Source organism: Procambarus clarkii, chromosome 64, assembly GCF_040958095.1.
Source record: "Procambarus clarkii isolate CNS0578487 chromosome 64, FALCON_Pclarkii_2.0, whole genome shotgun sequence".
Classification (NCBI taxonomy): domain Eukaryota; kingdom Metazoa; phylum Arthropoda; class Malacostraca; order Decapoda; family Cambaridae; genus Procambarus; species Procambarus clarkii.
This window is the reverse complement of record NC_091213.1, coordinates 1,426,191-1,440,396: the sequence shown is the minus strand read 5'-3', so window position 1 is coordinate 1,440,396 and position 14,206 is coordinate 1,426,191. Positions and strand designations below refer to the sequence as shown.

The 14,206-nt window shown below is 43.2% G+C and overlaps 1 protein-coding gene across 3 annotated transcripts in view; it reads left to right on the top strand.

Annotated features, from left to right (window-relative positions):
* Positions 1–11,813, top strand: part of LOC123768902 (uncharacterized) — a 76,948-nt gene extending 65,135 nt beyond the window's left edge. For all 3 annotated transcript variants that reach the window (XM_069309052.1, XM_045759690.2, XM_069309054.1), the window contains exon 7: positions 10,590–11,813. In XM_069309052.1, the coding sequence (XP_069165153.1) occupies positions 10,590–11,789 (1,200 nt within the window). In that variant the 3' untranslated portion in view covers positions 11,790–11,813. The remainder of the gene's footprint in view (positions 1–10,589) is intronic.
* The last annotated feature ends 2,393 nt before the right edge of the window (positions 11,814–14,206 follow it).

Here is a 14,206-nt window from a genome sequence, read left to right as displayed (position 1 = left end):
ACTCTGTCGAAAGCCTTTTTTAGGTCCAGATAGATGCAGTCAACCCAACCATCTCTTTCCTGTAATATCTCTGTGGCTCGATCATAGAAACTGAGTAAATTCGATACACAGGATCTTCCAGATCGAAAACCATACTGTCTGTCTGATATTATATAATTTCTCTCCAGGTGTTCTACCCATTTAGTTTTGATTAGCTTTTCCAATACTTTCACTATTACACTTGTCAATGATACAGGTCTATAATTGAGGGGGTCTTCCCTGCTGGCGCTTTTGTAGATTGGAACTATGTTAGCCTGTTTCCACACGTCTGCTACGATTCCTGTACACAGGGATGCCTGAAAGATCAGGTGAAGTGGAATGCTGAGCTCAGATGCACATTCTCTCAGAACCCATGGTGAAACGCCATCTGGGCCAGCTGCTTTGTTCTTCCCGAGCTCCTTTAGCATATTTTCCACTTCATCTCTAGACACCTCTATCCGCTCTATGTTGTTCTCTGGAATTCTTATTGTGTCTGGTTCTCTGAAGATTTCATTTTGTACAAACACACTTTGGAACTTTTCATTTAATGTTTCACACATTTCCTTTTCATTTTCCGTGAATCTGTTTCCCATTTTCAACCTCTGGATATTATCCTTTACCTGCAATTTGTTGTTTATGAATTTGTAGAATAGGCCCGGTTCTGTTTTACATTTATCTGCTATCCCTTTTTCAAAATTTCTTTCTGCCTCTCTCCTTACTGCTGTATAGTTGTTTCTCGCATCTTTGTATCGCTGGTATGTTTGGGGGTTTGGCCTCTTCCTATACTGATTCCATTTTTGTGTCTTTTGGTCTCTTGCCCTCTCACAATTTCTGTCGAACCAATCCTGTTTTCTGGCCCTGCATCTCTGTTTTGGTATGAATGTTTGTGTGCCTTCCTCGTATAGTTTTAAAAATTTGGCATACATTTCATTTACTTCCCTGCCTAGCAACAATTCTGTCCAATTACACTCATTAAAAAAATTTCGAAGTTCCCCATAGTTGCCTCTCCTTAAATCGAATTTATCAACTGTTTCAATGTCCCCATTTTCTTCTAGATGATATCTTAAAGCATATTTAATGTCTAACAGGACGTGATCACTCTTTCCCAAGGGAGGAAGGTACTGGATGTCAAAAATCTCTTCTTCTTTCCTGGTGAATACTAGATCCAGTACTGACGGTACATCTCCTTCCCTCATTCTTGTGGCTTGCTTTATGTGTTGATACAAGAATGTCTCCAGAATGAGGTTCACAAATCTACATGTCCAAAAGTCCTCCGTTCTTGCTTCATAGGCCTCCCAGTCTATTGCTTTAAAGTTGAAGTCCCCCTGTATCAACAGTCGTGATTTATCTTTATCTGCTTGTACAATAATATCTCTCATGACCATTATGAGGCCCTCTCGTTTGTCATCCAGTTCTTCCTTTGTCCATGTGTTGCTTGCTGGTGGGCTGTAGGTATTTACAATTATCAGCTTATCATCCTGATTCCAGACCTGCAATGCCATTATGTCAATATCTCGAGGGTTTTCAAATATTAACTCTTTTACCTTCAGGTGTTTTTTCACCAGTACAGCCACTCCTCCTCCCTTCCTAGTTTTCCTGTCACGTCTCCAAACTGAGTAGCCTCTTAGGAATATGACTTCATTTATTATATTTCCTTCAAGTTTCGTCTCTGATAATGCAACAATATCTGGGACCCTAAGCTGGATTATATCTTGCAACTCCAAAGTTTTTGACCTCACTCCATCTATGTTGGTATATACAATTTTCAGGAACATGTTCCCTTTTCCTTTGCTCTTTACTCCCCCTTCCACTACTGATCTTGTTGCTTTGTTTTTATGTACCATTTCACAAGCTTTCCAGTCCCTGTCACTTTGTAAAAAAAAGAATTTCTGTCTTCTTCATTTCTATCAAACAATATAGGTGTGTAACATACCTTGTGTGTATGTGTATATACATAATATATATGTATATATGTGTATGTATACTTTTTCTTTTGGAAGGGGATCTGGTCCTTCTCTGTTGATGGGGCGCTGGGGAAGCAGCTTGCTCTGTTGGCTCTCGCATGGCCCCGCAGTTAGTGGGCGCTTTTGGTTGTCTTCCGGCCTCTGGTGGCGGCGGTGGATGGCTCCTCCCCCTTTGGGGGGTTAAGGGCTGGCGGGGTGGGCTTCTTCCCCTGCGCTTCATCATGTCATCTTAGTGGGTGCGTTGGACGTGGTCGATCCGCCCCATCCTTATGGGGTTCCCGTCTGCTCTATGCAGACATGGGCCTGTTGAATCTGCGGTTCTTCTGGACTTCTTCAGTCTGCGCCCTGGATTCTATGCCCTCATCGGAGGACTGTTGTCTCCTGTCCAGGCTTCTGTTGGGGCTGGGTGCCTGGATGGTGGCCCTGGACCTCCAGGTCAATTCTTAGCACATTCCTCTCCAGTTTTCCGGGACTGCCACCGCTTTTGTTGCCTTCCCTATTTTGTAATTGGCACTTGGCGTATTTACGCATCTTAACGGGATCTTGGTGTCCTGTCTGAGTCTGCTTGGGATTCAGTGTCTGGCCTACCTCGACGACTGGCTGGTGTGAGCTCCCAGTCGGTCCGCCTGTCTGCTCGCCAGGGGTGTGGTTCTTTCCAGATCACCGGGTTTGTTTTCCTGGTGATTTGGAGGCCGTTTCATCTGTTTCCGTCCCAGGTTTGGACCTGGCTGGGTCTTGTTTGGTGCTCTTGGGCCGCTTCTTTGTCTTTCCCTCCAGAAGTGTTGCTGCGACTGTAGTCCCACCTTCTGCTGTTCATGAGGGGGTCCCGGGTTGCTTGGCAGTTGCTCGAGCAGTTGTGTGGGAGTCTGAACTTCGACGTGCTGGTCTGCCCGTAGGGTCGGGTTTGGCTTCAGCATCTTGGTTCCTTCGGAGACTCCCTTTCCGCCTCTCTTGCAATCGTTGGGTTCGTTCCTTCGGGGATCTTGTGTTGGTGCTGCGTCATCAGCTTCCTCTTTGGGGTTTTCGGGGTTCCGTGCCTTGGCACCTCCCAGAGCCTTCGCTCGATGTGTTCACAGACGGGTCATCTCTCGGCTGGGGCTTTGTGACCAGTGCTCACCAGGTTGGCCGGGGATGGTGGGGTCTGTCCTGTCCATCGGGCTCACAGCACGGTTCGTAGCTGTCTGGTTTGCGCTTTGGAGGGTTTGGGTCACTCGGTGCTCTCCCATTCAGCTCCATTCGGACTGTTCTCTGGCGGTTCTTTGCCGGAACCACGGGGTTTCTCTTAGGTGTTTGACCTTTGGGGTTGGCCCATTAGAGTGGCTCGTTTGCTGGATTCTCAGGGTTTTGCTAACCGTGAGGTTCATGTCCGGGGTGTGTCCTGCATCCTGGTGGACAGCTGACTCGGTTCATTCCTCTGTTCATTCCTCTGTTCGCGGATTGGCCAGTCGTCGCCGACTCGTTTCGTTGGCTCTGCCGGACGTATGGACTCCTGGCCATGGACGTCTTCGAGTCGGCGTGGTTTAGGCGTCGCCCATTCTATGTGGCGCCCTTTCCCGCCTGTGAGGCGTACACGGTGGATTCATTTTGGCAGGACTGGTCGAGGTGGGGGTACCTGTTCCTCTTCTCCCGGTCCAGCTGTTGCTTCGGGTTCTGGCTCGGTTGGAGACCATTCCCACGAGAGTAGTCCTTATGGTCCCTTGGTGGCCGGCCCAGCTTTAATTTCAGATGCTGCTTGATAGGTGTCCGAACCTGGGGCGCTTTTTCCGCGGCTCCGCCTCTTTCGGCAGGTCGGACCGGTCCTGGTTTAGCCTTCTCCTCGGATCTTCACTGTCTGGTATTTTGACGCGGGTATCACCATCTCTGTGGTGATCAGGTGGCTTTGTTGACGGTGTCCCACCTGCGAGCTTCATCTCGACGACAGTATGACGTTCCTGGTGTTTCTATGTACTTTTTTCTTACTCTTTGTAGGTTGTTTTCTCTTTTGCATCGGGTTGTCTTCTCCTTTCTGGGGTTTTTCAGGACTACAGTTATTTGATGTTTCTTACTGTCGCCTCGTTTTGTGCAGCGCTGGCGGAGGCGCTATGGCTTGCGTTAGGGGTGAACGTCACATCTGCCCCATTTCGTACGCTTTCTCGTGTTTTGTTTCACCTCCGGCCTGGTCATAATTCGCCTGAGCCGTCCTGGTCCTTGATCAGGGTGTCTTCTTATCATTCTTCTCAGTTTGTGGTAGCCCCTTCGGTTCAGGTTTCTGCTCTTTGGTACTGGTGGTAGGTTTGTACGTTTGCAGTCTTTCTCCGTCTTTCTAGCGACAGTCGAGACGGTTGCTTTCCGGAGGGTTTTTTGGGTTATTGATGCTTGATTGGTTCGGCCGGGGTGCGTCCTGTGTTGTCCGGTTGCGCTTTTTGCCGTTACCTGCGTACCGGTGTCTGGGGGATGCGCTTTGGGTTGATCCAGTTCCCCTCGTTCCTTGTTTCAGGGCTCGGGTCTCCCAGGTCGTCCGCAGAGTTTTTTAAGTTTTCCTAGCCTGTGGTCTGTCCTTGCGCCCGTGCTGTTCGGACATTTGCAGCTTTGCTGCTGTGTTGGCGACGTCTAGGGCTCATTTTTGGTGCAAGGAATTGAGGGTCGCACAGGTTCTTGGCCGCCCATTCTGTATGCGCGTCTGCTCCTGTGCGTTCTTGTTGCCTTGGGTCGCTGGTTGCGACCTGTTGTCTCGGCTTTGCGTTGCAGAGTTTGTGGCGGCTGCCTTCCGGGTTGGCCCTTTCTTTTCCTTCTCTTTGGGTATGAAGCTCCAGGGAGCCGTAGGGGCTCCCCACAGAAAACCAGCGTTGAATGTAATGAAACGCCATTTTCTGAGTGAGCCCTGGAGGCTCCCTGGCAACCCTCCCTCCCACCGGTCGGCGTTTTTTTTGCGTTGGTTGAAGCTTAGGCTTTCGAACTGAAGCTAGGCAGCCGGCGCGGTAATTCCGGGACTCCCCCCTCCTCTTGGGGCTTGGAGGGCTGCGCCTACGATTGGCGCGGCAGTAAAGTGTGATGTTTGCTTGTTTGCTCGTTTCGTTGGGATTGTAGGGAGTTTCTACCTCTGTTCGGTTTTTTGTTTTAGTTTTTTACCATGTGGGGTTTGTTTTGTTATGCCTACCTTTCTGGGTGCCTAACCCCGGTCGATGGCAGATAAGGAAAAGCCGAACCACAAGGGGGTTTTCCAGGGCCATTCCTCCTTGAAACCTCTCTGAAGGGGCCAGGTTCTGGCGCTGGTCTCTGGTAGGTCTGAACTCCTTAGGTAATGTCCTGGTCTAATATAACATACATTAGCTCCAGGGAGCCTCCAGGGCTCACCCAGAAAATGGCGTTTCATTACATTCAACGCTGGTTTTTTGCCACTTGTGATCGCCGAGTCGTCGTCCTATGCCCCTGCGCTGATTGTTGCATCACATGCTTCTTCTTCGGTGTTTGGTGCCGTGGCACCTTCCTCTTACCTTGCTCGGTGTTCTCACCAATGCCTTGGCACTCCGTTGGGGGCTTTGTTCACCCCCCATTACTCACTCGTCCAGCTAGGGACATTGGGTTACTCCCAGTACAGCGCCGTATAGGAGTTTACGGCACTTTGGTAGACGCTGAGGCGGGTTTGGACTTCTCGAGGATCCGGCTCTATTCGGATTGTTTCCCCAAGGTTTGTTGTTTCAACCTGGGGGTCCCTTTGGTGTGTGCCTCTTTCAAGCGGGTCACTTCAGGTAGTTACTCTGCTGTGTTTTCAGGGTTTAGCTCTCCACGCTTGTCACATTCAGAGGGTGTCCGATGTCCTGACAGCCAGCCTGTCTTGCATCATTCCCTTTCCACGAAGTTGACGGTCAACACCGTGTCCTTTCTTTGGCTTTGCCAGACGTGTGGATACCCAGATGTGGATCCCTTTACATCAACTTGGCCTTGGCGCCTTCCTTTGTACATGGCACTGTTCTCTGACTGCAAGGCCTCACTGTGGACGCTTTTTTGGCTAGGACAGGTCGAGATGAGGGTTCCTGTACTTATTTTCCCCAGTCCGGCTCTTGCTCCAGACAGGGAGCAAGAGCTTACAGAGGATGAGTGCTTCTTCTAGCCCAATGGTGACTGGCCCAGCCTTGGTTTCAGGTGTTGCTTGCTTGGTGTCCGAACCCATGTGTTTTTCCACTGCTCCACCTATCTCTGCAAGTTCGGATAGGTGAGGTACCTCGCTGGTGGTTCCTCCTTAATATATGTCTGGTTTTTCTGACACTGGCGAGGGGCCAGCCCAGGGGGAAGCCCTTACTAACCCCCCGCCCCCATCTAACGAGCAAGCGGTTAGTTGGACGAAGTTTTGCATGTTTGTCATGTTTGTTTTCTTTGTGGGAATTCTTTTGATTATTTGAGATCATAGGTCACATTTTTCAGCCAGGCAGTAGTCTGTTTTCATACACCTACCTTTTTTGGTGCTTCCCTGGTCGATGATAAGATGACAAACTTTAAATGTAAGGTGTTCCCTGCGCCTCTCTGAGGGTGACCAGGTTCTGGCTTATGGTCCCCGGTAGGCATACACGAACCCTGCAACTGAGGAAACCCAAGTAGTATGCCACTTAATCAGTAAGATAGCTTCAGGGAGCCTCTGGGCCTCACCCAGAAACTGGTGTTTCATTACATTCAACGCTGGTTTTTCTATACCGGCTGTTCAAGGATTAATAAAAATAAATGCTGGACTTTATATACCAGTCATTATACTGCCTCATCATGCTGCTTGTTGGTTCGTGACACCTTAGACCCTGTGATAAGTGCTCCTGTCATGTTACTCTTCATACTAGCTTTCCTGATTTGATCAGTCGTACCAGGCAGTGACTGCTCTTCATCGTAGGTTCTCTGGATTACAGCATTGTGCTCCTGTTTAGATGCCCCAGAGCTACCCTGTTGTTTTTAGGGACCTAGAACTGGAGGTGTTAGTCAACTCAGCCTTGACTCGTCTACACCACCTCTTCCTTCCCTGTCGGGCATTGTTCGCTCCTCTCCTCCTTTCCTAGTAGGAAAGTATACCCTTCCTTATTTTGGGATGAGGCTTGGTTGATTTCTGGGGTTGCCTCTTCTAATTCGAACACAGAGATCGTTGAATCTTTCAGTCCCGCTGAGGCTTCTGGGCTTTCAAACCAGCCTGCCCCTTCTCTCGAAGCTTCTTGCTTGGATTCTGTCAGTCTTTCCTGGGTCCTGGGCACAGATGATGACTTTGCCCCCCAGGACCCTCCACTGCAGTTTCCAGGGCATAGGGAGAGTTAGAATTGGGGGCCATGGGACCCCTTTGACAATTCTTGGTTCCTAGCATCTTCTGTGGAGGGCCTTAGGTTGTAGGGAGTTTGATTTTTATACCCTTCCTCCTCCTATGGGTTGGATTTAAGTGCAGATCCCACCTGGGTTTGCCTTCAGCTACCCATGTGGCATCATTTTGGAGGTTTCCTTCCTCATTGGTTTCCCCATTTAGAGGGGTCATATGGGCTTTTCACATACCTACATTCACCCAGTTATCTAACCATTGAACCCGGCCTCTTTTGAACTCAGGTTTAGCCCGTTCCCCCCTCCCCATTGGGTGCATTGTGGGGTTCCAGTCTTTTCTTGGCTAGTGGACGATCCTCTGTTTTCTCTCAAATCCCGGCATGTATTTGCCAGACCCGCTTGCTTAAGTGGCACAAGATTGCAAGTGTTTTCAGTTTTTTGGGGCCCTCTCTTTTGAGCCCCCTTCATACTTTCTTGTTTGTCCTGCTCGTCCTTGGGTTTTTAGAGCCCTTCAACTTCTTGCACGGGTTCCTTCCCTGCCATCGTCAGTTTTGGCAGATTGTTGGCGTGCCCATCAGAAATTGGGCTGTGTCATGGATTTCCTATGTCTCAGGCAGAAAATGCACCAGGTAGGCAAGCACCTACCTGGTGCCTGCTCATTGGCCCAGTGGCTCCTTGACACCCTCCCTCTTCCCAGGGAGTTAGGCCTTTGCATCATTCATTGTCCTGATGGTGATGCAGCCTGTGAGCCATAGCCTGTCTTCCCCTTTCCCCAAACGAAGGAGAGAGTGGGTCGAACGAGTGGTCACTGGTCGCATTTTGTTTATATAGTTTGGAGAGGTATAAGGCTGTTTTCGAGTCTGCAGGTATCAAATGCAGCCAGCTATAGGTTGTTTTGTTTCCATGACTGTTGTGTGCTTCCCTTGGCAGTGGTAAAAAATTAATAACTTGATATATAAATGCCACAGCTCCTTGTGCCTGTGAGGGGGGACCAGATTCTGGCTCCCCAGTAAGCCAGAGAATTCCACTACTGATGGCACCCACATTGAAGATGGTAGCTTCAGGGAGCTACCAGGGTTCACCCAAAAATTGGCTTTTCATTACATTCAACACTGGTTTTATTTATGATTTCATTGAAAAATATCTAGGTTTTTTTACAAAAATGATTAGATGCCTGTTAATCTGATAAATATGCTATACATGTTTATGCATACAGTATATAAACAGATATAGATAAATAAATAATCTGTATTATTTATTTATATAGTATTGTAGACCTGGCCAGGATTCGAATCCATGACATCCAGGATCACCCCTAAACATACACAGTACCATGACCACCGTATCACCGATTGTCACGGTACTGTGTACTCGCCTAGTTGTGCTTGCGGGGGTTGAGATTTGGCTCTTTGGTCCCATCTCTCAACTGTCAATCAACTGGTGTGTGGTGTATGTGTTTAGGGGTGATCCTGGAGGTCATGGGTTCAAATCTTGAATGAAGCATTATGCACGCCAAGGTGCATAGTGCTCCTGGCTGTCTGGGTTCGAATCCTTCTGGGATATGGAGTTTTCGGTTGCATATTGGCTTGGGAACCGTTCAAGCTTGTTCGCATATTTATATATATAATATAATATAATATATAATATAATATAATATATAATATACAGTAATATAATATATAATATAATATATAATATGGGGGGGGGGGACCACCATTGGTGCAATTGTAGGGACCCACAGCCTCAAAGAAGGGAACACAGAGCATTCAGAGAAAAACTTGCCATTTAACTCTGAATACGTATGAATGTTCACTTCTCCTACTACCCCCCATTTTTTTTAATGTTGTAAACTTTATTATACAAGGTTATATATATGTTGTGCCTAGTAGCCAGAGCGTCGTACTCGGCCTGCTATGCAAGGCCCGATTTGCCTAATAAGCCAAGTTTTCCTGAATTATTATATTTTCTCTAATTTTTTCTTATGAAATGATAAATGATGAAATGATACATTTCATTATGTATGAGGTCAATATTTTTTTATTGGAGTTAAAATTAACGTAGATACATGACCGAACCTAACCAAACCTATCTTTATAGGTTAGGTTAGGTAGCCGAAAAACAATTAATTCATGAAAACTTGGCTTATTAGGCAAATCAGATCTTGCATAGTAGGCTGAGAAGTGCGTTCTGGCTACTAGGTACGACATATATATATATATATATATATATATATATATATATGTCGTACCTAGTAGCCAGAACTCACTTCTCAGCCTACTATGCAAGACCCGATTTGCCTAATAAGCCAAGTTTTCATGAATTAATATATTTTCTCTATTTTTTTTCTTATGAAATGATAAAGCTACCCATTTCATTGTGTATGAAGTCAATTTTTTTTTATTGGAGTTAAAATTAACGTAGATATATGACCGAACCTAACCAACCCTACCTAACCTAACCTAACCTATCTTAATAGGTTAGGTTAGGTTAGGTGGCCGAAAAAGTTAGGTTAGGTTAGGTTAGGTAGGTTAGGTAGTCGAAAAACAATTAATTCATGAAAACTTGGCTTATTAGGCAAATCGGGCCTTGAATAGTAGGCAGAGAAGTGCGTTCTGGCTACTAGGTACGACATATATATATATATATATATATATATATATATATATATATATATATATATATATATATATATATCTATATATCTATATATCTATCTCACACACACACACACTCACATTTATACTGTACATTCATATTTACATATATTTAGTACATGCATATATTATTGAATGTGACTGCAAGAGTAAGATCAATGATTCTAGTGCAAATCTCTTCAATTTTCCTTACATTTCTATTTGCATGAGAAGAAAGTTGAAAAATTATGTCTCTTTAAAGTTCATTTTTAGTTTTATTTGGCCTTACAAAATTTCTTCCTGTATGATATGTGCCCAAGAATGAGGTGAAGGTAAGTCACCTCACTTGTAGGTCCATTGTATCTCGTCAGTCTCCTGCTTGCATGATGGATCTTGTCAGTCTCTCCATCATGCAAATAGGAGATTGACAAGATAAAATGGACCTATATGTGAGGAGATCTTCACCTCATCCTCTGGTGCATATCATGCAGCAAGACATTTTTTAAGGCCAAATAAAACTGAAGAAATATACTTTGAAGAGTTAATTTTTCAACTTCCTTCTGACGTGAATACAAATGTAAGGAAAATAGAGAAGATTTGTGCTAGGATCAGTGATCTCACTCTTTCGGTCACATTCAGTAATACTGTATATGCATACAATTAAGATTGCTACTAAAATATACTAATATATATTTGTATATATTATTTTCAGGTGAACATTTCAGTGCCAGTCATTGCTCAAAGCAACATTGGAGTAAAAAATACTCAACCCACAAACTCTCGTGATGGAGCAAGGCTGTCGGTATCGCTGGCATCGCTGTCACGATCTCACGTCACAGTAGATCAGTGGCTGGCGGGTATAGAAGAGAGTGGTAACGTGACTCCTGATGTCTTACGTAAAACCTCTATTAGGAAAAAGTTGCTTCATCCACCAGTAATGGAAGCTGGAAAATCTTACCAATCATCTGATGGTGATAAGTTCCAACTAGAGACAGGCTTAGCAGTCCCTCATATAACTGACCATAAATCTAAGGACACAAATCTTCAGATTCCCACAGATCCTCAATTTATAAGTGTGCCTAAAGATTCATGCTGTGAATACACTCCCCCATGCGAGCCACAGTTCTCAGAATATACCATGCAGGTTTTAATGATGAAACCCATTTTAGGCAAAAAGGAAGAGAGTAAAAATGATATTGCAGAAGATACTGTAAGTGCTGCAGAATTAAAAATTGCATGCTCGGTTACTCCAGAAGAACCTGGTCTCTCATTATTTAGTTCTGTTAAACCTCAGTTAACTGTTGCATCAAATGAGATTTCTACTCCAGAAGAGCCAATTTTGCCCTTCCAAGATTACCAAGCATCTAAGAGAGTTGTCAATACCCCTGAGGAGCCAGTTCTTCCCAACCATCAGCAAAGACACTTACATAGTCAAAGAGAGATGATGTTTGAGGAATTAGCAGCGACAATTCACAAAGAAAAGCCTGTAGAGCAAGATGTGGACAAACTAAAAGGTGTTCAAAAATACCACAGAGAATTCCCTTGCTCGCCAGAGTTATCAGAAATAACTCGCTCTATTCTATCTTTAACTCTTCAGCCTCAAAAGGATCTTTATAATACAAAGAGTTGCCACGAACAGCTCAGAAACCAGCCAATATCCTCGTCAAGTAATAGCAAAAATATTGAACATGGCCCTTTGGAGAGAAGCATTTCTGATAATGCCTACGAAAGAAAACTTTTGTCACGTCACTCGCAGGATGTAACACATCCAAGTGAATTGGATCAGACTAGTAAAATGAGATGGCATCATCTGGGAGTATCAATGGAGCATTTTCTGAATAATGATAAACTTCCTCTTTCTCCTCAGCTCTCTGACATCACACAAAAAATTATTGGCCAAATAAAGAAATGATGCCTAAATGCTATAAATACAATACATTTGAGATTTTATTTTCATTTTTTGTTAATTTAATTTGTACTTAGTATTACTTTACTTTTTATCAATTTCTAAAGCATCAATTCTCACTCGCATGGATGCCTTGACTGTGTCATTCAAGATTTAAATAATTAAAATTGAGCATGATGATTAATAGGAGGCCTTAGGGAACGTAGGAATGTGAACATGCATAAGATTATGTAGGTTTATTTCAGATTGTTTTGGGCTCTTCAGCAGAGTAAAGTGCCTAAAACATCAGAGGATGGTGCACACTCAAGAGATACTACAAGGAAAGAGGTGGTTAGATCGACTGTATGTCTGAACCTAAAAAAAAAGGATTTTGATAGTCCCACACAAGAGGCTGTCCTGGAAACTGGAACATGCTGGACAGGGAGATTTCTGACATGGATCAAAATTTTCTAGTTGACAATTAAAATGAGGGCAATAATAAAGAGAGAATATATCTGACTGGAGGAATATGTCAGGTGTACTTTCACCAGCATGGCAACGTCTTCACCTTTCTTAATTTTTCTGTTGTCTGCAATTGAGTACTGTAGTCCCCTCTGAAATATGACCTACCTTGCCTGTCATCTGGCAGAGTGGTGATAGAAGCAGAAGTCACCTTTGAAAACCTGGAAACATGCAAGAGCCACCTCACCAAGGCAGTGCTTGAGAGGAGGGTTTCAGAAACAAAACAGTATTCTGCATTTAATACTTTCATAAGGATTTCTAGAAAATTATATTATTTAAATATGATTATATAAACTGTATACAGCATAAAGTTAAACTGTGACTGCAGGACCAGGACATAATGAGTAAAACTACAAGTAAACAAATAATTTATTAAATTATATTTATAAGAAACTGTACTTGTAAAAAACCTGAAATATAACATTTCAAATAAACTATGGATTTTATTACTATATTTACAAATAATCATTGATTAGACTAATTCCATTTAAATCTACAAATTTAAGTCAAAGCCCAATAGGTTAAATAAAAGCAAATTGTGTTGGTTCCTACTACATGCTGGCAAGAAAATAAAATAGGAAGAGCATTTGTTATACATTCTGCAGTCCCACAGTGGCATAGGACATTTTTGTTTATATTTGTTTTATTATTTTTAGGTTCGGCAAACTCTCCTTTAAAGCAAAAGTTACCATTGCTTTCCATGACAAAAAAACTCCATTTTAGTATCGGCAGGAAAAGAAGTTAGAAAACTGGAACCACACAATATTGGGAAAACTTATTGTGCCAGTCATATACCATATGAGATGGTCTATTCTTGTATAATACTGGCAACTTTAGCATGTTGTCAAGAAACTATTACAGTACCCTAATTTGTTTACACATGTGAGAATGACCTGAATTTGCTAAATACATACTAGTGAAAGACCACAGTAAGTAACACGACACTATAAGAAAACTACAATTTTTTTTTTATACCTTTTTCTTTGTACTTTTGCAACAGTGCATAATGTCACTGAATGATGATTACTCAATTAGTGCTTTTATAATCCTTCCAATAACCACATTTGAGGTAATTAGTTTTTATCACTTAATAAGAGCAACCCCTTGGCTGTGCATTAAAAACGTAGCATAATTCCCACGATGCATTGTGTAGTTAAAATATTTTTGTATTTTCTTTATTTAGAAATTAAATCCAATTTTTTAGAAATGGAAATCCTGCTAGAAATACAATACTGTAAAAATGTTTCCATAGTCACAACTAAAATTTATTAAATATTTTTATTAGAAACACACATTCTATTGTAGAAAAAATATGGCTCAACTTGGTACAAGGATAAAATAGTTTTTATGCCTTAAGTACAGTATTATCATGAATGTACAAAATTATCCACATACAGTAATGAATTTGATGCACTTTAAGTTAAAAATTCTTTGAAATTGTAATTTTTATAACAAGACATACCCTAATATTTCACATATACTTTGTTTATATGCAGTGCATCACTCCTCCAAAAAACCTTTAACTCTTATAAAGTGTGGGTATGGAAATACACAAAAAAAAAATAATAATAATGTGTATGTGTGCACCACACACACACACACACACACACACACACACACACACACACACACACACACACACACACACACACACACACACACACACACACACACACTTAGGTAATTACACACACACACACTTGGAAGAAGTTAAAGTAAATTTAAACATAAATGACTACAATAGGTTAGGCAAGGAAATTCAACAGGAGAAACAACTTTTGTCAGCACAGATGGAAGTTACACAGGGAATAGAACAGTGCAAGAAAGATATGCAACTCACTTATGCACAAGTGGCCAAGGAGAAGGAAAAAATAGAAGAAGCAGTAAAGGAAGTCAAACACTGCAGCAACCAAGATAAAACA